This window comes from Zosterops lateralis (assembly GCF_965231275.1).
Source record: "Zosterops lateralis genome assembly, chromosome: 6".
NCBI classification, from domain to species: domain Eukaryota; kingdom Metazoa; phylum Chordata; class Aves; order Passeriformes; family Zosteropidae; genus Zosterops; species Zosterops lateralis.
Window position 1 is genome coordinate 57,194,481 of NC_139761.1, and position 22,073 is coordinate 57,216,553.

The window sequence follows — 22,073 nt, forward strand, 5'->3', positions numbered from 1 at the left end:
TTATACCATACTGGTTTTGCTAAGCTTGTGAACTGAAGCTCATGATCTTGATTTGGTTTGCATAGATTGTTTTTTCTGCTCTATAATTTAGATTTATTTCTTACATGCTAGCACTGAATCTCTGCAGAATAATCCCTGTTAAAAAGTTCCACGTTTCCTTTTCACGTTCTTCCTTGGTTATAATTGTGGCTTGACAGCTGATATTTGCTTAACAGAGGTGCTGAGGAGTAGTAAAAGGGAGTGTTCTCCAAGCTCAGTACCTTCTCTATAAACATTAAGAACCCAGAATCCTCCCTGAACCTGATTTTTTCCTTAGATTTCACAGGCACTGCTGTGAAGTATCTTGACCTGATACCAACGACAGGGGCTTCAAACCAGTTAGTTAAGCTACAGTGGGGAAAACAAAAAAAGGTCTTAAGGGAAAGGATATCTTCAAGAGTCCTTTTAGCACGTAGGGTTTTTATTCTTGGAGTGTTTTCATTGGCAGTGACAATACTGACTTGGATGGAAAACTTGTCACTTCTTAAGTGGTCACGTGGTTTGAGGAGCTTTGTTTACCTTAAAATGTGACAGCTTTGCAAAACTGTGTGTGGAAATGTGTGGGGAGCCTTTCCTTGCCCATCAGTACAGGAAGATTCTCCCTTCCCTGCTGCTGGAAAACTCCCCTCCCATATTTATGGCCATCCTGGGATGATGGGTGCCCCATACTCAGGGTTTCCAAACTGGGAGGCAACTTTGGGCTGAGATACCTTGTAGAAAACCCAGCTCAATTTCCTGTCAAACAAAATGAACTTTTCATGAACTTCCTCGTCTTGGTGACTTTCTCGAAGGTTTTATTTGTCACTGGTTGCCCCCAGCTTCTTCCCCTGTGGTCTCCTCTGCAGTGGATGAAGCCTCTCTGGGGTTTTCCCATGGGCCTTTTGCTGCAATGATGAGTATGGACAACTTTTTAGCACCTCCCCCATTGCTGGAAAAAAGCTAGATAATATGAGAGAGTGGTCTAAAAGTCAACCTCAGAACCATGATGTGCTGTGCTGAATCTGTGATGGTTTGAGCTTGTAAATTAATTTTTGGGTTTGTATTTGAATGATGCCCTGTCGTCTTAGACTCTTTTGAGCTTTGATAGCATGTGCATGCAGCTGCTGACATTTGGCTTTTTCTTCATGTTTCATATTTTCTATTTCTTCACTAGTCTTGGATAAATCAGTTTATTTAGGAAGCCCTGCCAGGTTCCTTCCTGGCTTCTCTTTCTTCTCTCAGAGGCACAGTGGTGATTTGGTCAGTTGGATCCCCATTCTCTCTGATGACTGGGACTTCTTCCTTTTACGTTATTATTGACACAAGTTATTATAAATAGAGTTTTGTATTTTATATAAAGTGTAAGAAGCTTTAAAAAGATTCTGTGTGTGAATGTTGGCTTTGAAGTGTTCTGAGATGTGGTGCCAGTGGCTTTCCTGGTTCGGGCTTTTTAGAGAAGTCTTCCACCTTCCTTTTTGCCTGAAAAGCATAAAAGCATGTCTACTTACTCCAGAATAACTACATTTTTTTTCCTAGTTAATCAGCTAAATCTGGTAAATACAGGCTATGGTAAGAAAATGCTAGAAGAGACAGATGCCCAGTTTCAACCAGAGGCTTACACCAGCTCACTGATAATGTGGTTACTCTAGGAGAGGGTACTGAAGCTTTGAGTGATTTATGTAGGCTCAAATAATTAAACCAAGTTCAAGTTTTGCTGAGCTTGGCTGCTGAGCTTTGGAGCTGTCAGGGCAGAGATGTGACGTGCTTCTCTACAAGGGAAAAGGCAGCCAAGTTCCATCTCACTGTTATTTCTGAAATGGGGGTGGCCCTTATGTGGCCAGCATGTGATGGAAGTGTCCAGCAATCCGGTTTGAGAACAGCGGTGCCCACTTTTACTGGTGGTGTTCTTGCACTGAATATACCTGCAGCTATTTCTGCTTCACCAGGCTTATGGCAGGTGACTGTTAATTTTGTCTCAGGGCTTTTTTTCTGGTGTAAAACAACTCAGACTGTAGCCTGCTTGACAGACACTTCTCACCTAAGACGATTCTTTAATTTGTTCTTACGGAAGTAGAAGGACCCTCCTGAGCCTATACTTGTGCTGTTGATCCTATGCATGGTATCCCATAGTTTCCTGCCCCCAGAGTGCTTTTTTGACCTGTGTTTGAGCATGCTGTAAATTCTCCCACCAGACTTCCAGGTCCCACCACGAGGGTGTCCGCTGCGGGCAGCGAGGCCAAAGCTCGTGGTTCCATCAGTGCCAACAACCGCCGTAGTCAGAGCTTCAACAACTACGACAAATCCAAGCCTGGGCTCCTCCCTCCAACCCCAACAAGCAACAATGACAAAGGTAAGCACTCAATAAAATGGGGTTTTCTCACTAGTGGCTTCCTTCCTTCAGAGGAAGTTGGATTTTTTCTGTTAATCTCTGGGAGTTGAAAGGCTGTCTCGAGGTTGTGTGTTGTGAACATGACATCTACGATCCAAAAGCCAGCTGTCTCTTGGAAAAAAGTATAGTCCTCCTTTAATAGGCCTGAAGCTGTGACTTGCTGGCCTGAAGGTACATCCAAAAACATAACTTTTAAAAGTCCTGGCACTGGTGAACTGCAGTTTTTTAAATTTTGCTTCAAGCACAGATAAGGGGGAATGAGTTAATCATAAAAGAAGGCATTTGGATGAGTAGTTTGACAAGAATGAAAAATGACCACTAAAGATTTCTGCAAAGCTTCTTTTATATGATAAATAGTTCCGTTTGCTTTCATTTCCACCACTGTTGTGGAAGACCCTGTAAGGTACAAAATGACACAATTTCAGTCTTATTTCAGGATTCACCTAGCAGTGAAGGCAGGAGGAACACATTGTGTTTTACAGACGTGGCAGTGCATCAGGAACACTCAGAGCCACGCTGTGTGTGAAGCTGAGCTTTTCTGAATGACATTTCCTGACTTTGTGTCCATTCACCAGTTTAGCAATCTGACAGCATTCATTAGCTTGAGTTTGTGGCTCTGAGTGGGGCTGGGGGGCTGTGGCTGGTGAGAACTGAGCGCGTCTCTCCAGCCTGGCATTAGTCAGATTGTCGGCGTGGGCTGGAGGCAAATCCCACATCCCCAAAATCCTTCTGCTGCCAAGGAGGGGCCAGCAGTGCACTTCAGCACAAGCTCCTTGCAGTGCCCTGACAGGAACAGCCTTCAGGCTCCAGTCTCCTCGCTGGCTGTGCAGAAGTTCTGATAACTGTAATGAGCATTTTGCTCCAGGGAGAAGCGCTGGTCTGGGTCAGCTTCTCCATGGTTCTCTTGGTTCTTTCTAGGAAACTCTGGTCTTCCTTCTCTAGGAATTGTTGTCCTAGGAGTCCATGTCAGCAGGTTTTGGAATGTTACCCCAAAAAAGTTAAAAAATAGGATCCTCAGCGTCCTCCAGGGATATTCTGAAACGTCACAATCAGATTTTGTATAGCAGAAAAATAAAATTCACCTCTGTATAATATAATTATTATAAGTGTATTACAGATTAATGTATTAGCATAATAAGCTAATAATTTAGCAATATTCTACCTTGGTAAATCTGTGCATACTCTTTTAGAAGAGACAATGTGTAAACTGTAATGATTTAACTGTAACATCAGCGTGTAATAGTTGTATCTAAATCTGAATTAGGTCTGCCTTTCAGTCCAGAGAACAACCTAACAGGTTTTAGTGTGAGCAGCAAAAACCTTGTCTTCCTATGTAGCATCTCACCAGTCTCCTTCTTTGTCTTTCTTGAGAATATTCTTCTGCTCATGTCCCATAAGCACCGGACTGGGGAGAGGTAGGGTGGGATTTGTCTTATCCTGCAGCATGGGTTGGTTGGCTGGATGATCCCTGCTCCATATGGGATGTGTGATGTTATGGACCACATAGAGGAGAAGACTTCTATCTATTTTAGCTTTTTCTCAGTTTACCAAGATTACTAAATAAGGAAAGTAAAGTCCTGGTTTTAGTCTTCGAAACAGAAAAAGAAAGAAAAAAGTCCTTATGCATACAGAGAAATAACAATAATTTGTCAACTAATTTAAATATCAACTGCTTTTAGACAGTCAGTTCTGGGAACCCTCATTCCTCACTGTAATTCATCTCTTGAGAAAGATAAACTGGTTGCTGAAGAAGCACATGAGATGAACTGCTTCCTACAAATATTACAAATGACCAAGGGAAACAAGGCTGGTTCTTAGGCTGACAATCTACATAAGTTGCATTAACTACTCAGAATTTTGCTCTGGTCAAACTTTCCAGTCATAAATTATAGTCTTAAAAAAAAGGGGGGGGGCTCATGTAAAGCTGAACTTGAACTTTTCTTAAAAGTATAATCCTGACACAAAGTTGGTCTGCATCCATGAGAAACAAAATGCAATTGGTCTGACAAATTTTTGGCTCATTTTGAAGTTCATTGTAACACTGCCAGGCAAAGTTTATTGTCAAAGTGCAAAGACAATTCTGGTTTTCTGACCCATATCCTGTGTTTTGCTGAAGAAAACGAGACTTAGATGACTGTGCTGTGTGCTAGGCTTGGTAAGTTTTTATGTCTTTGCCCAGTACCTGCTCTGTTGTGTGTTTTTGAGGAAGGAAATGGGAGAAATAAAAATCAGCCTCTTTTGGCATGAGGGTCACTTTGTGATAGAAGGTGGCCTTCAGCTTTTGCATGTTTGAATAATTTCTTACAAAAGGTAGGTAGTAATTTTTTAGCCTTTATTAATCTGTGGCCCTTCTCTCTGAGTGCAAATTGCCTTATCAGTCAGTCGTCTGTGTCCTGTGGCAATAAAAGTGCATTAATTGAAACAGAATGCAACAGAAAGGAAAAGGACAGCAAGTGGAGCATGGAAGAGCTACTGGGAAATAAATAACCTAGATTTTTCCCAAGATTCTATAAATCAGTGACTGATGAGACCACTGATTTTCTAGGAAACCTGGGGAAGGGATTTGTGTAATATCAAAAAACGATGGCACCACTGCAGAAAAATGAGAGGTTCTTGGATGGATGCACATGTCTGATGTGAGGTGCACACGTGCTCTTAGCAAAGGAACATGTAAAGAGGTGCAAATCTTCTTTTCCCCACAGCTGACCTGGTGTCCTCAGTATTTTTATTTTTTTTCTCTCAGTCTGCACATGCTGGCTGCCACCACTTCCAACATACAGAGAGGAGAGAAGTGTTCTCTAGTAAGGATCACTCAGACACCTGCTTCAGTCCTATGGGCACTTTCTCTAAGGTTAGGGCTTGATAGCTTTCACTTGCTTTTTGGAGTTAAAGCCTCAGTTTATGTGCAAAATTCCCTTTTTTATAGGGAATTCACCCAAACTCACAGGAATTTCAGGGCTCTCATTCCCCACGTCATAAAATGATAACATGCAATACTATGTTTTTTATTTATTTGTCACAGTGATTAGCCATTTATAATTGCAGTTACAGTCCAGAACAGGGTATTTTTATGTGTGTAATTGGTATTGCAGGCTTTTTTGAAAGAAAGTCTTAATTGCATTTTTGTTTTATGGGGAAATAAGCACTTAGGCTTGTGGGTTTTGGGGTTTTTTATGCCATCCTAATCCTTTCATGCAACTGGAGCCTTTTAGTTCTCCTCTGAATTGTCAAAATTACTTACCCCATGCTTCTGTAGGAAGAGCTTTGGTTTATTTCCTTGTCCTTTAATATCCTTGAACACCACAGGTCTGCTGTGGCATGGAAGGCATCAGACACTTCACACAGTCACTACTGAATGCATCTAAATTATCAAAAACTTTCCTTAGGAACATAGAGAGGCAAATGAACATTGCATTTCTATGCCTATGTGCAGTTAGCAGTTACCTTGAGGCTCCACATTTCCATGTACTTCTAACTGTCTGACAGGATCACCAGATAAAATACAGCCCATGTATTATTTAGAATACATAAATCTGCTTTTTATCCATTTCTCCATGGCAAGGAGGAGCAGAGCTGTGTCCTAGGTAGTATCAAGAATGAAACCTAAATATATTGGAACATACAACTTCAGTAAAGGCTTTGATACAGTACGTTTTCCCCTGAGTGTGTGTCAGTGTTTTGCTTGCACACAGTGGAGAATCTCTTGGTAGTCCCTCTCTGAGAGCAGCCTGCAATCCTGCAAAATTGAGGGAATTTTTGACTAGCTCTGAACACCCCCATGTACCTTCACTGTCCTCACTGTTCTTCAGGCACTCAGTTTGCATTTTGCAGTCTCAAAAGTCTGATAGTGTTGTCTGCTTATCACTTGTGTCAAGTCTATAAACTCAATGAAGGTATGAAGCTGTAAGTGACATGAACTTAATAACCCACCTCCACCATTTTGATGATGTGATGCAGTACTGTGACAGGCTTACATGCTTTCTTTTTGGTTTTTTCTTCTGCTTTGTTCCTAATATTTTATTTAAAATAATCCTACAGAGGGCAGTAGACATCTGTGGGAAAAATTACACTTTTCCTTTGGATTGGATGTTGGGTAAAATATCAGTAGGAAAAAAGGTATTGCCAGACTTTGCCCATTTCTGCTTGAGATCAAAGGAAATGTTCATTACTCAGATTTATAAAGAAGGCAGGTTGATGTCAGGTTTCTCTTGGATAGTATCAGAAAAAGGAAAAAACCCAAGAATACATGCATACAGATTCAGCCAGTGAGGTGAAATAAATGACTGAATAGCAGTGTCCATATGGGCAGGAGAGTAAGAAAAGTGTATATTCCTCTCCTGCTCCTTTTATTTCTTTCAAATTTGGGGTAAACTCTTTTAACTTGGAACACTGTGTGTGTTTAATAACTGTCTTTTAATATGTAAAGGGGAGTCAGTGTTCACAAGGATGTGTGATGACAGTACAAGGGGCACACATTCCTTTAGGGGAAGTCCTAAGGTCTGGAAATAGGAATAAAATTTTTCACTGTGAGAAGAATAAAACACTGGAGAAGTTTGTCCAGAGAAGGGTCAGATTTCACTTGCTTGGAGGTATTTAGGACTTGCCTTGACAGGGCCCTGGGTAACCTCATCTCAGGTTATCCAGGCTATTCCCATCTCCTGCTTTTGGGTGAAGGTTGAAGGAATATCTCCAGAGGGTTCTTGTGACCCAGACTGTTACCAGATTTTGATATAAATAAACCTATAAATATTATTTCCCTTTAATTTTTTTTTCTTAAGTGTAAACTACTTGAATAGGAAGAGATGCTAAGGCATTTTGAAGGACAGTTAAGGGATTCCTTTCCTCTTAACTTTTTAACTTCATGTTATCAAAATAGGACTGACTCCCATCAGTAGAATGTTAGCAAGGAAATGTCACCCCCACTCCAGTGAGCAAACTGGTGTATGGTTACACATGCCACAGGAGTGCCAAAAATGTGTGCACTCTATATGGAGGGAGTTATATTTATCAGGTTCAGGAGGGCAGGGCATCAAGTTCAAGGGCACAGTTCAAGAGGCCATGGCAGATCTTGTCAGAGCTTTAGCAGGAAAGGCTCTTCAGGGTTAAATCAATCAGTGTCTTCATGGCAGCTTTTCTAGGAAATCCATATTTATTTCTCTAAATGCCCTCTTTGCAAAAGAGTAGAAAATGCTAAATCTGGAAATGAGCCATTGGAATTTCTACTCCTGATGATAAAAAATGTTTTATATTCAGTCCTGTATTGATATAAAAATGCATGACAATACACTCTGTGGCTTGGTTCTGTGTGATACTGAGCTTGTCTTGAACTCAGCATTGCTTAAGGTCATTTGAAAATGGCAGATTTGGATTATGTCAAACCTTCAGATTCAATTTTAAAAGGCTGCTTTAGCAACTGAGAGGAAAAGCTCTCATCTTCATGTGGAGCAAAGTGAGAAATGTGCATGAGGAGATCAAACCTCAAAGTTCTTGTGGGGAATGTGTCCAAGGGTAAGATATTCAGTAGTATTCAAATGGGCTTTGAATACTACTATAAATACTACTTTGAATACTACTGAATACTACTTTGAATACTACTATAAAACAGAGGGATGTTCATGAAACAGAGAGAGTTCTGAATAAACAGAGCTTTGGGGAGTCTCCTTTGCAGTTTGGTGCGTAAAGGGTTCATTTCTGTTCTTTCTCTAAAAGAAAGGTTATAAGCTTCCCTTATTACCTGCCAGATACCTGTAGTGACATTTATAGTAATAACAAGTCTTCCTTATCTCAGTAGATAGTGTGTGGGTATGCATTTCTCAGGAATTTGATATCAGCCCAAATGAGACCACAGATGGGACAGAAATGTTAAGAATGAGGCTGTTTAGCTATTGGAAGAGATTAAACCAGACATAATGAGTCAAAATTTAATATTTGCCCAGAGCTGGTGTTCATACAGAGGTTCCAGTTTGGCTAAGAAATTACTGAGCCCTTTTGTCTTTAAGATCAACATAGATGATCTGGAAAGTTTTCCTGAATGAAAAATCTTTCATTAAAGCACATTAAACTGGAGGACAAATTGTCTTTTGTAGCTTTATGTAAAATGAGATGAAATATTTGACGTTCTGAATGATTGGATTTGGCTCCTGTGCCAAGTAAAGGATAACCAAGTGGCATTGCACAAACTTCCTTGCTGGAAACGTTCTGTTTAACCTCATGGAGTTTTTCCACTCCAAATAAATTAATAATTATAAAGAGAGACAAAACCCAGGCTTTTGCCTTCGTTCCTAGTAATAGTGTAAGAACTACAAAACCTGGAAGTGGGGGGATAAAAGAGCTCTGAGACTTACAAAGCATGACAGAAACTTGTCTTAGAGCATGTAAAATTTCTTTCTACCCATTTATAGAAGCATTCAGCCTGAATGGGAAAGAGAAGGCTTTTTATGGCTTCAGGTGCAGTTATCAGGATAGTTGGAGCTGGGATGTTGGATGCAATTCCTGTGGCATGGAGCCAGCTGACCTAGTGCTGGCAGAAGGTCACTGGGATGGCTGAACAGACTCTTTGCACAATGGGCTGTTTGACAAGGGCAGCTTGTGACAGACAGGACGTGGGGGAACAACTTTAAACTGACAGAGGGTGGCTTCAGATTAGATTTGAGGAAGAAATTTTTTTCCTGCGGGGGTGGTAAGGCACTGGCACAGGTTTTCCTGTGGCTGCCCCATCCCTGGAAGTGTCCAAGGCCAGGCTGGATGGGGCTTGGAGCAACCTGGGATAGGGGGAGGTGTCTCTGCCCAGGGCAAGGAGGTTGGAACTGGATGAGCTTTCAAGTCCCTTCTGACCCAAATCAGCCACTGTCTTGCTCTTCTGCTGTTGCAATAAGTCTTATATTTTGAATTACATCTTTTGCTAATCAAAGACTGGCTAGCCTTGAAGCGTTCAGATGCTTGAACACTTCAGGTTCAGTGTTCAGTTCATACAAACCCCCAAAGTTAGTTTTTTCAGTGCTCCCTGCTGAGTGAGTCACTGCAGCATCCAGTGGTACACAGATGGGGCATAAATGTGAAATTTTAAGTCTCAACCCATGTTCTTTGTAGGTTGAGGATTTCCAGCTGAGGACTCTCTTGCACTGAGGTTGATATTGAAAGGGCACTGGCCCTTTTGGTAGCAACAGCCAGGTCATCACTGAACCTGTTTTCAGTTGTGCCAGGGGGGTGGTGCTGGGCCCAGCTCTGGAGTGAGGAAAGTTTTGGAAACCAGGACTAGCAGAAAGATCTTAACAATTCACTTGAGGCTAGCAAAAATAAGGAGAGTTCCTGAGTTTGAAAGGTCCCTCTGCTTATGGATGAACAGCGTATGGATGTCAGAAAGATGGGAAGTGATTCTTACAGAATGACACAGTTGGCTCGTGCAACAGCTAACAGTAAGTTAATTTTTACTTATTCATTTATTTAATTTTCTTAGCTAGCTCTAACTTTCTTCATGACTGAAAATAGTGTTCTTATAGGCTTAGAAAAGATTTCCTTTCTTTAGCTTTTTGAAACAGTTTCTCTCCTGTTCTATATCCATCTTGAGGGTAGTATTATTTTTATCTTTCTTTAGAAATGAATCTAATAATTTCTTAAGAAACTAATCTAATGTTGAATGAATCTAACACTTCGAAATGATGCCTTGATAAGACTGTGCCAAATTCACTAAGATTAAAAGGTTTGAAAAAGTGGAAAAGATTCTTTATTTTTAAAGATGAAACCACACTTTCAAATTTCAAAGTTTGCCACACTTTCAAATTTCACTGGGAAGTAAATGTGATTTTCTCAACAACATGAAAATATGACAGTTACTTAAATTTCAGTCATTCCACCCTGTAAATATGTACCAATGCTTTATTTAGGTCAGGCAGGAAGCAAACATCATATTCTGCTTAGTGTTTAGGGTGCTGCCTTTGTGCTCCTCTGTGCTGGCATTCATGAGATGCTCTGGTTTTATTGACCAAGGGTTTTCCCTGAGAGTCTGACAGATGTAAAATAAATGTACAGAATTTGTCTCAATAGATCCCTTACCAGAGTAGTGGGTGTTTTCTATTGTTCTGCTGTGTGCGCTACCAAAAGCAGGTGCTGGAGTAACCCTGACCAGTTTTCTAAATATAATACACATTGAAGGTATTTACCAAATACTCAGGGTGGTTTTATTTTGCCTTGAATATAGTACAGTGATGGTGAATTTCATCATTCAAGAGTAAAATAAAACACAGAGAGAAAGGAGGGACTGTGAGGTAATGTGAAGGATATGCTGAGGAACCTGGTACTTTTTTTTGTTGAGTCATCACTTTGAAGTGCAGATATGGCTCCTGGCTTTAACTCTGTTTAAAGAACTGTGCTTCAAATTTTAACAAGCTTGCAGCTTACACTACACATTTGTAGAATTGCATTCATGAAGAACATGGGGTGTTGGCACTCCAGCTCTGAAGGAAAATCAACTGTACCTGTGTGGAAAACACCTACACCTGACAGGTGTTCTGAAATGTCTCATGACAAGGATTTGACCATCTCTTAAACTGTATCCCTTCCAGTGCCCATTTGGTCTTAAAAATGGCTGTTAAAAATACACATATAAAGCCATTCTGTGTGGCTAAAAATAAAGCATATTTTTGCTCTTCCTTGATTTTCATCCTGTTTATAACAGTCTTCATGCATTTGAAGGCTTAAAATGTCTCCTTTGGCCTTTTCTCTTCTAGACTAAGCAATCTTTACTACTCCATCCTTTTTCTTAGAGGTTCCTTATGATAAACCTCTTCAATGTGATAAATCTCTTTTATGTCTTGATGGTCTCTGCTGGCCCCTTTCCAGCCTGTGAGTCTCTTTTAGAGGGCAGCAGGAGGTGGACACAGCACTCCACCTGATGCCTTATTTACCTGCTGAACAGCATAGAGTGGTTAAGTAGTTTGTCTTTTGTCCTCTGATTCTCCAAAGCTCTGATTCCATATGTGATGCTCCTAAAGCATCTCTGAATGAGATTTCTTTTCCCTTGGTGCCAAATTATGAAGTGTATAGCTGCATTCTGCTGCAGTGCAGTTGCACAGCTGATGGCTTGACCTTTTGAAATTTAGTTTCCTCTCTCTCAACACAAACCTCTTCAGTCAACTTCAGTGAATGAAATCTTACTGACTGCAGTTTATTTCTCCAATTTACCAAATGTGTTGATGTTGAGAAACTCCCCAGACATAAGGCTCCTGCCTTGTGTCAGAAGGTGACCCTTACAGGAGTCATCAGTGTCAAACAAAATACTCATCTTGGGCCAGCTGAGATGTCTGTACATCCTGGGGTATTGTTTGAACCCTTTCACTTTCCTAATCGAATGTGCTTTTGAAAGATTGGCTCATCTTAGTAAATCCTCAGTGACATATTTCTGTTGGGTGTGTGCCCATCAAACAGCTTAAAGACTGTCAGGAAATAGCAAGCAGCATGGCATGTTTATAGGACAAGATTCACTTTACAACTGTTCAGCTGGCTGAATCTGGCCTTTAAAAATATGTCCTCTTCTACCTAGACAAAGCCTGGCTGAAGTGGAGCTTTACAAGACCACAGGACTTTGGACATAGTTGGTGTCAGCTTTAAAAATATGTAAAACAAGCCAAAAATGTATTTAAACAAAGTTTCAGGGGAAAAAAATAACCCTAAAAAAACCTAGCCAGTGACATGTTCTTAGCAGTACATCTCATGAGGATAAAAATGCTGAGCTTTGAAGTAAAATTTTACCTTGAGAAGCAGCTTCTTGCCCAGTGTACGTCTGCATGGCTGCCTTGGAGGTGATGGAACCACGTTAATTTGTACCAGCTGAAGAGCTGGTCCAGCATTTCATGGCCTTTGCAGTGCCTACACATTTCCTTCTAAAATAAATATTTACAATTTCTCATAAATTTATTGCTGGGGTGCAGTGTGCCAGCAAAACAGCCATGGAAAGAAAGGTTCACTATTAAATCATGGGAAAGCAAAGAGCAGTGGTGCTACATCCCAGACTTCTCCAAGTGCCAGCATGTTCCTACCACATCTGTGGAAGCCCTTTCTCCTTGGGTAGGAGCATTGTTCAGCCTCCCTGGGCTCTTCCATCTGTGCCTTCTCTGCTGAGCCTTTTGCCTATTCTTCATCCATAACCAAAAACTCCTGAAGGATCTGAATGGCACCAGAGAACTGAAAGGAAGGAGACCCCACCATAAATTGCTGTATGTGTCTGTCAGTTGGTTTGGATACAAATGGACAATATTTCCTGACTGCAGTTCTCAGAGCACTGATTCTCATAGTGCTCTTACATTTTTTTCTATTTCACACAACCTGCAGGAGAGATGTATCAGAGCAAGGCTGCTAACTGTACATGTTGTCCACTCCAGCTAAGTGTAAAACCTAATGAAAGATTCCATAACAGCTTCCTGCCTGGAATTCATTAATGCTTTTGAATAAGTCTGTTGTGAGAAGTCTTGGGGGATTAGATTGTACAAATAGTGAGAAGGAAATGGAGAAGAATGAACAAGAATGGTGTTTGTCTAGCATAAAATGGAGAGTGCAACTTGTTTTGAATGGCACAGTAAACTTGGTTTCATTATTTTTATGATCATCTGACTGGTGTATGGTCAGTAGAGGTCTCTCCAAGCTTTCCTAGGCATTCATGTCAACAGCATTTTGAATTTTACAGTAAATAAACAAAAACAACAAGGAATTCAAATGTCTTAGTTGGTTATGGCGAGACAATGAGAAAAGGGGCTGCCCGTGCTCCAGTTTTATTTCCCCTCACCTCAGCAAAAATGCTGGGTCTTGGCTGAGTGAAACAGCCAACAGCAGAACTGTTGTTCCATGTGCAGGAGCTCTGTGTGAATGGAGGCAGTTTTACAGAATCAAGTGGAAGTTGAGTTTCTGACATACCCACAGGCTTTGGTGAGGGTTTTCAGAGCTAGAACACCTTTCTGTGAGTGCCTGGAGCTACTGTTGAAGTCACGGGGTTTACAACACTGAGATTTGAAGGAGTAGAGACAATGGAAGGGAAGAAAAATATCACAGAGTGAAGGTAATTTTTGCATTGTGCTACAGCAGATTTAATCACTGTTAAAGGGAAAATAAGTGGGTAGAAGTTGAAGGAAACAATTCTGCTCAGTTAGAAAGGGTCCTGAGCAGCCTGGTCTATTGGAAGGTGCTCCTGCCCAATGGAGATGATCTTTAAGGCCTCTTCCACCTATTCCAGCTGTGATTCTAAGGTTTTACCCTCAACAAAACAAAAATGTTCTCTCTTCAGGCTTTTCTCAGGTAAAACTGAGAATCTGCCAGATGCAGAACTTCCCTATCTGGCAATCTCTGTTTTAAAAAGATAATTTCTGTTGGATTTTTTGTAGTCCAGAAGAGAAGAGAGACCAGAAAGCTTCAGGCATCCTGTGGGTGGAGGCCATGCCCACCCCAAGCTGGTAGTGACACTCAGCCAGTGTCTTCCTGCCAACTGCAGTTCTCCCAGTGTTACAATGGAAATGGAAATTTCTGTGGGCCACAAGACTTGTGCTTATTTTGAGGAGGGGCTGTGTGCCAGGTCCCTCTTGTTGGGAATGTTCTGCTCTACCTGCTCGTGGTTGGGTTATGGAAAGGTTGGGATTTCCTGGCAGGAAGGCAGACATTTACATCCTTACAGGGTTTGATAAATGATCATTGAGGAAGAGAACAGCTCAGCTAAAGAAAGTTCTTCTCTGTAGGACTTTATGTGTAGTGCTTTGAAGAATCTTCTGGTGGATGGGAAGGCTCAAGATTCACCATTTGTTCTTTTAGATGGGAAATGATGAAACTGCCACAGTGGTTTCTGCAGTTCTGACACTGTAATGTCATAGAGCAGAGCTGCTTTTATTTCCTAAATTAGAATCTGGCTGTGGATTTGCTTTTAAATCTGTTATCTAATCTATAAGCTGGACTAAAAGATACTTATCTTCATAAGAAATTACTTTTTCCCATAGCTGTGAAATAAAAAATAAAAGTTCCTTCATTCAAAAATGGGTAAAAATGCTGTTAAGTTCTTGACCCTCCTAAGGAGAGAAACTGTGAGAACATCCTTTGTCTGTGTGTTGCCTTTCATGCTTACAATGATGGCTTTTCAAATTTTCAGTTATAGCAAATCAAAACTTACTCAGAGTGAACATGACAAATGATGGGAAATTGCATATATTTTCTCCTGACCTTATTATAACACAAGCTCTCAAAGACTTCTGTGGAAGAATTAAATCATAAGCCTTCAGATTCTTTTTTTTTTTTTTCTTCTTCACAAACGGGTGGGTTTGCAGATGCAGTTCAGTCTTTGCAGGAGCAGCTGAAATCAGATTTACCCATGCTACAGTGTGTATTGGCATTGGAACTGGACCACCAACATCTTTTTTAACAGGAACACTAGGAGCAAAATAGATTTCAGGCCAAGATTTGACTTTGAAAAGAGGAAAGTGATCATTATTTATTGTAGACTGTAGCTTGGGTTTGAAAACATTTCTTTTATAGTCAGTTTTAGTTAATGCAGGTTGCTGAAGAAAGAAAATACCTCCCTCACAAAAGGAACACATGGGAAATAATAAGCTTATTAATTGAATGCATGAAACCTGCTCCCCTTTTCATGAAAGAAGGGTCTATGCTATGCTGAATAAAACTTACCCCTTTGCATGCTGATGTGTTCTCCACGAATGGATGTTGCTGCTTCATTAGGAAACCCAGCATTTGAAGCTGCATTCTGGCAGCAGAACTCCTTTTGCTTACCGAACTTGGCCAGAGGAGTAAAAGAGCCAGCACTTGTTCGTAAGGAGGAAACAGAGAATCTGAAAAACTGAAGTTTTCTTAAGCTGGAGCAATTTTTCATGAGAGTGTTTTAGGGTGAACTTTTTATTTCTTGCAGTAACTGTGTATGGTGCATTGCAGTAAATCATTCAAGGATATTCAGTTTCCAGTTCCACTGTGTTTGACCCAAGTACAGATTGAAAACCACCATAGTTGTTTAAGAAAACACCTTCTTTCCTTTCCCAGAGTGTTGCTGCTTAACTGTAGACTTTGTGAGTATTCTTCATTCATTTCAGGTGTGCAGCATCCAGTATTCACAGAATTCACTTTGTGGGAAATGTGAAGTAGACGCTATGAAAATTGCATTACTGTTGCAACATGTTCTATTTTTTTGATGTCATGGTGTCCTAATTTTTGGTTTCTCTGACATGTCTGTAAATGGAGCTGCACTGTGCTCCTCCTACGCCACTGGCAACAGAAGCAAAATTCACTTCCAGGCAGGAGGGTGTATGTGGGGGTGTTGGGACAAAGAGAGCGTTGTGTTTATAAACAAATAAACAGATTTCCTGAAAACATTAAAAAAAAAAAAAAAAAAAAAAAAAAAAAAAAAAAAAAAAAAAGGAGAAATTAAGAAGTTCTAGATTTTGCTGGGAAATAAATTCCGAGCAATGCTTTGGGACTTGGAAAAAAAGCCATTTCACTTGATCCAAGTGAAAAAAGCCAAGCATCTTTTTCCCAGAGGTCTGTGAACTGGAGCACTCATCTGTGCTGTTAGGATGTAGCTGAGGTCCCAAATCAGCCAGCCTCTTCCAGTCACTTCCAGAAGAGGGTTGTGGAGCTGGTCAGAGCCCTGTTCTGGTGTGGTGGCCTCAGCCTTGTTTTGATGTGGTGGCCTGTGCTGCCTTGCAGTGACCCAACAGCCAGCTCAGTGTCTGACACAGGGCCAGACTCCTCAGGCAGGTCATGGACCTGGCTCTCAGGTCCCACCTCTCAGGCGAGTGGCTCTGAGTGCTAGAGAATGCAGGCTGGCTTTGCTCATCCCATGGACACGTTACCTGTGTTGTTCTCAAGCTGCTGTGAGGCACATGTTGGAGAAAGCAGATTTCTTTTCTAAGAAAAGAAATCTGCTCAATTTTCAAGTCTGACCCTGTGCTGAGCTTTTGTGCCTGCACATGTTGCACTAACAGGGTGTACAACTAGCTCTTCTACTTTATGGATACAAACCTTTTCATCCTGTCACCTCTCTATTGCCCCAGCCCTGTTTTTCTGAGCAAGTGAAGGCTTCCCTGCCCATATTGATCAGTGCATTGGGTCCCTCCCTGGTTGTGGATCCATCCTAGGCATGTTCATGAATCCCAGACAGCTCTGATGATTTCTGGGCACGGCTGTTCTTTGTGCTGAGATTTGTTTAGCATTGATGAGGCCAGAAGACATGTGGATTAGGAATTTAGTGTTGAAAGTACTGTCAATCTCCAGTTCCTATAGCAATATCTCAAGATTGAGATGGGCTATTACTGTTTTTAAAAATAATCTATACAAATTAACTGTACAGTACACACAATTGGGATTTGCATGAAGCTTTCACTTCATTGCTGGACGTCTTCTGAGGAAGGCAGGCTGAGACAAAGGCTTGCTTGTTCTGAGTGTGCAAAAGGAGCCTGGTGTGGTTTGGGGATGGGAAGTGGACTGTGATGAGCAGGAGAACTTCAGGAAATGAAAACAAAAACAAAGCAGCAGTGTACGGTAAGAGGCATGAAGGAAAGAGCAGTGGTGCAGCTTTTGAAAGCAGAGTGAGGAACTTTTCTGGCAGTTTGTGGAGAGGTTGTCACCTTCCTTCCTTCCTTCCTTTCCTCTCTGTGTCAGGGCACTGTGTCAGGTCACTGCTCCTGTTTCCCCTGGGAGTCACTGGGACTCCTCCCACAGAGCTGGAATGCCTGGAGGTGCTCACAGAAAGGTGCAGATGTGGTGCTTAGGGGTATGGTTCAGTTGGGGGCTTGGCAGTCCAGTGCTAATGGTTGGACTTGGTCTTGGCTGTCTCTTCCAACCTTAATGATTCTCTGTGTCATTATCTCTTTGGTCCTCCTTAACACATGGGGCTGAATTCAGCAGGCTGGAGCAGAGCAGTGAGAGGAGTTTATTGTTAAGGAGTCTCTAATGCTCTTAGAAACCTGATTCTGTGCTAAGTCAGGAAGATACATGTGACTTAAATGCTCTGATTCTTATACCATTATCAGTTTGGTCTTCCTTAACACATTGGGTTGAATTGAGCAGCCTTGAGCAGAGCAGTGAGAGGCCAGGTGGCATCACTTTTTGGCATATTTGGTGGCTTGATTTTCCTTCTGTACTAGAGTAAAACAGGAGTGATGCCCTGGAAGTCAGCAGGCTGGCACAGGCTTACAAGCAGCGTAATTCCTGTCTGTGTGTGTAATCCAGCTCCTGATTCCTTCCAGCTCCATGTGGGTACTTTGCCGTAGGAAAAGGACTAGCAAAACTGGCCAGTATAATAGTTACTGGTTAAGAGTCCTGGAAACCTTCTGACTTCAGTAATATTTTTGAAAGTATCATTAGTTCCTGCTATTCCACTTTGTCCATAACCACGTGGAATGGCTGAGTTTATTGTTAAGGAGCCTCTTCGAAATACTCTTAGAAACCTGATTCTGTGCTAAGTCAGGAAGATGTATGTGACTTACATCTTCAGTAGATCTGGTTTGGATCAGGGGAGGGAGGTTAACAGAGCCGTATCTTCACTGAGCAACTGAAAGTGAAGCAAAACAGCCCCTGTGTGGCTGCAGCAGCTCGTGATTTACAGGGCTGGATTCACAGGGCTGCTCCTGCTGCCGAGAACACACGCTCTCTCCACTGCTGTTGATTTTTGAATTAAAAAAATGCAGCTCTGTACACAGTTTACTTTCGTGCTGGAGGGCAGGGAAATATAGGTAAAGAGCCGTTAATCCCCAGCAGGCTGCTGGGCAGGCGAACAGACACAGATGACAAAATTTAATTGGAAACATGAGCAGTTTAACAGAAAACATATTTGTGATAATTGAGAGAGTAACATCTCCAAAAGGGAAACTCTGCAAAGAGAAACTGATTCAGAGGAGAAGTGGCCACTGGTAGGTGAGTGTGATTTTTCAAGCTCTCTTTAGGCTCGGAACTAATTTCTTAATGAGAACAAATAACATTAGGAGGAACTAACTAAATAAAAGATTTGTTTTCTCTGTGGGGGAGGGCTGTGCAGTTACTGCCACAAGTTTCTCTTACAGCTGTATTAGGATATGTGGTAATACTTAATTTAGATTCCTTACCAAAGGGTACAATTGTTTTTATTTTGTACATGGGGCTTTCTTCTACTTTTGCATTATGAAGATATTACCACCCCCACCCCCAATAACTGAAAGGACTCGAGTTTTACTTTTTTCCTTACTCCTGCATTTTTTAATGTTTGAGGTTTTTCTAAGAATCGAACTTGGAGAGCAAGCATTTTGCCAAAAGCAGAGGGAACCCTCAGTTACAAAACAGTGCTGTGTTTTTGCTAATGAAAAAGTATTGTGGACTTAATAAGGGAGAGCACATCGCAGAACACATTTTGGTTTGAATTGGAAGAGATTCTTTTTCTCCCTTCTTTTTCTTGAAACAGCAAGTAAATGTAAATTATACAGTAGGAGCTCGTTGCTGTTCTGCTGGGTAGGAAAAGAAAACTGGCTTTTATTTTCTCAGAATTTCACCAATGTTGAAAATACCAGTGTGTCTTTTTAATGCTATCAGTGTGAAGTTCTTGATGTTTCATTACAGAAAGAATCTCACTCTAACACCAGGTACCCCCGTGTTGTTTTTTTGGTTTGTTTTCCGTGTTTTTATTCCAGAGCCTGCAGACTGCACGGCCTCCCAGCCCACAGGAATGAATGAAAATGTCTCATCCTCAGTTCAAAGCTGCGGCAGCGCCGGTCCTTGCAGTAACTCCTCGGCCATCCCTCAGCCCAGCTCTGCTATTAAACCTTGGCGCAGCAAGTCTCTCAGTGCCAAGCACACAGCGACGTCTTCCATGCTGTCCGTGAAGCAGCCGGCGGCAGAGCCTCCAAAACCGCCCTCGGAAATCGCCAAAACTGCTCCCAACAGCCAGAAATCCATGCTGGAAAAGCTAAAACTCTTCAACAGTAAAGGGGGTTCCAAAGCCGGGGGGACGACGCTGGAGTGTCCGGGCTCTCGGGACAACAGCTGTGAGAAGCTGGAGATGCTGCTCAGCTTTGAGGAGAGCGAAGAGATCGATGCCACCAATCAGAACGTGAACAACCCGGGATCCATGTCCAGCAGCCCCAAAATTGCACTCAAAGGAATTGCACAAAGGACTTTCAGCCGCGCGCTGACGAATAAGAAAAGTTCTCCGAAGGGTAATGAGAAGGAGAAACAAAAAGAGAAGGAAAAGGATAAGAGTAAAGACATTACGAAGAGGACGTCCATCACTGAGAAGCTGGACCTGAAGGAGGAACCTAAGGAAGAACAGACAGCACTAACAACAGCAACAACAGATATGCCAAAAAAGTCCTCCAAGATCGCAAGCTTTATCCCTAAAGGAGGGAAGCTGAACAGTGCCAAGAAGGAGGCCTCTGCCCCTTCTCACAGCGGAATACCAAAACCAGGGATGAAGAACACCGCAGGGAAATCCTCAAGTGCCCCCGTTCCCGCAAAGGAAGGCGAGAGGAGCCGCGGCGGCAAAGCCAGCTCGGGGCTCTCCCATCAGAAATCCCAGCTGGACAGCCGTCACTCCAGCTCCTCCTCCAGCCTGGCCTCCTCCGAGGGGAAGGGCGCCGGGGGGCTGCATGGCAGCAGCAGCAGCCAGGCCGTGGGCGGGCCCGCGGTGACCACCCACACCACGGGCAGCAACACAGTGAGCGTGCAGCTCCCGCAGCCCCAGCAGCAGTACAGCCACCCCAACACCGCCACCGTCGCGCCCTTCATGTACAGGTACGGGGTGTGCCTTGGGGGCTGCCCGGCAGGGTCCTTTTGGATGTTTTTTGGGGGGGGGTGAATGCTCTTGGAGAAACTAATTTCTCATCACAGAGGAATTTTGTGATTCAAGAGCGTGGGTAGTCCATGTGTTTTCACAGAAACTGATGGTGAGGGCTGTGTGAGGAGTTGTGGTAGATGGGTTGTGGTGGTTCTGGCTTCTTTTTTCTTCCTTGCCAAGGTCAGGGTGAATAACACACAGGAAACATAGGTTTGGAGTGAGACTTGGATGTTTATTGTTTCTTGCCTATTTACAGACTCACAAGGCATGAGCTCTAACTACCAAGTTAGAGAAAGGAGAGCTTCTAACTCTTTCTGAGGGTATTTAAGCACTAATTACCCAATAACAAGGTGACACCTGTACTATTTATACTTTTGACCCAATAATGACCACCCAAGGCCTGCAATGCGGACCTTTTTCACCCAATTACATAAAACCACCTAAACTCAGGAAAAAGGAGGTGAAGAAGAAAGATTTAGACAATGCCCAAAATCCTCCATCTTGACTCACATGTATTACTCTATACTAAAATCCCCAAATCCAAGTTTCCAGAATTCCAGCAGACAGGAGGGGGAATAATGGTTGTATCCAGCCCTGCTAGCAGGAAACATGACATTCTCCTTGATCAAGTGCTGCTCTTCCAAAGGGCACAAGAAGGTGTATCAGGTTTGTTTTGTGCACTTTAACTTTGAAAGTTGTACCAATGCCAAGACACACCCGGGGTCTTCATTGTGGCTGATGGTGGTGGAGCTGCCTCACTATAAGCAGGAATTGGAAATTTTTAAAAAAATTAAATAAAAATCCTTTTGTTTAAGTAAGGCCAGACAAGAAGTCTGTGGTGTGGTATGTGTTAACCCTGAGATAAGGAAAAGATCAGAAAATGAAGTCACAGCTAACCTCTGTCTAGTCCCTCTTCTGTTTGAAGCACCTTCTGTTTGACAGTGGCACTAGAGGATACACAGGGAGGTGTCCTAGGGACAATAGGGAAGTAATGAGGGAAATCAGTTGCAGAGATTAAGGACACAGCATGACTGGGACACAAGAAGTTTCTCAGTCAGAGGATGGGATTTTTAGTTTGGACAGCCATCTCATGGGGGTTTTTTTGGCACTGCTTAGCTCTTTCATAGGAAGAGGATGCAAGTGTTTGTTCTGTCTTCATCATTTTCTTGCTGCTCATGATCTGAAAGACTTTTCTCACCTCCTTCCCTTCTGTAAGATGTGTCCTTTCTAGGCTAAGGTGTCCTAGGCTCTTTAGTTTTCAGTTGTGAAGACTCTGTTCATGATCTTTGGTCATTTTTGTTGCCCTGTCTCATGGTTTTTTCAGCTCTACTGTACACATCTTTGCCTTGGATCTCTTGGCAGATGTAGCATAAAGAATAGTCAGTCACATTCTGTAAATAAGAGTGAATGTCAGTGGAATGAACCTGAAGGAGAGGCATGCCAAAGGCCTGGGTAGGAATGCAGAATAGGAAGAGCAACCTGTGAGTCTTCTGGCCCCTTTGAGAATTCTCCCTGTGTGTATGGAATTCAATTTCAGTGCACCTGGGAAGCAAAAACTTCTGGAGAAGGGTTGTTAAGTTTATCACTACAGTGTCCCCTCATTGCTGGTATTGATCTTAGTCTGAACACAGATATCATCATCTAAAATGTAAAAGCAGATACAGTCCATACATTTTCCATAATCTAAACATACTGATAAACTCCACACAGTATTTACTTGACCTTTTACCAAAACTAGGAATGGAACTACCTATTGGGAGCTGGAAAATTGAAAAATAGTGTCTACTTTATAGCACTGGAGGAAAAAAGGCCAAACTCTGTAATTATGTTAGCTTTAAAAGGAAAGAGAGAAGTCAGATCATATTGGTTTGCAAAGCAAATGGGACA

At 42.1% G+C, this 22,073-nt stretch overlaps 1 protein-coding gene across 1 annotated transcript in view; it reads left to right on the plus strand.

Annotated features, from left to right (window-relative positions):
* The window catches only part of NAV2 (neuron navigator 2), a 388,814-nt gene that overhangs the window by 254,914 nt on the left and 111,827 nt on the right, over positions 1-22,073 (plus strand). Inside the window, exons 6-7 of the mRNA XM_083863374.1 lie at positions 2,211-2,368; positions 19,045-20,143. Coding sequence (XP_083719500.1) covers positions 2,211-2,368; positions 19,045-20,143 — 1,257 coding nt within the window. The remainder of the gene's footprint in view (positions 1-2,210; positions 2,369-19,044; positions 20,144-22,073) is intronic.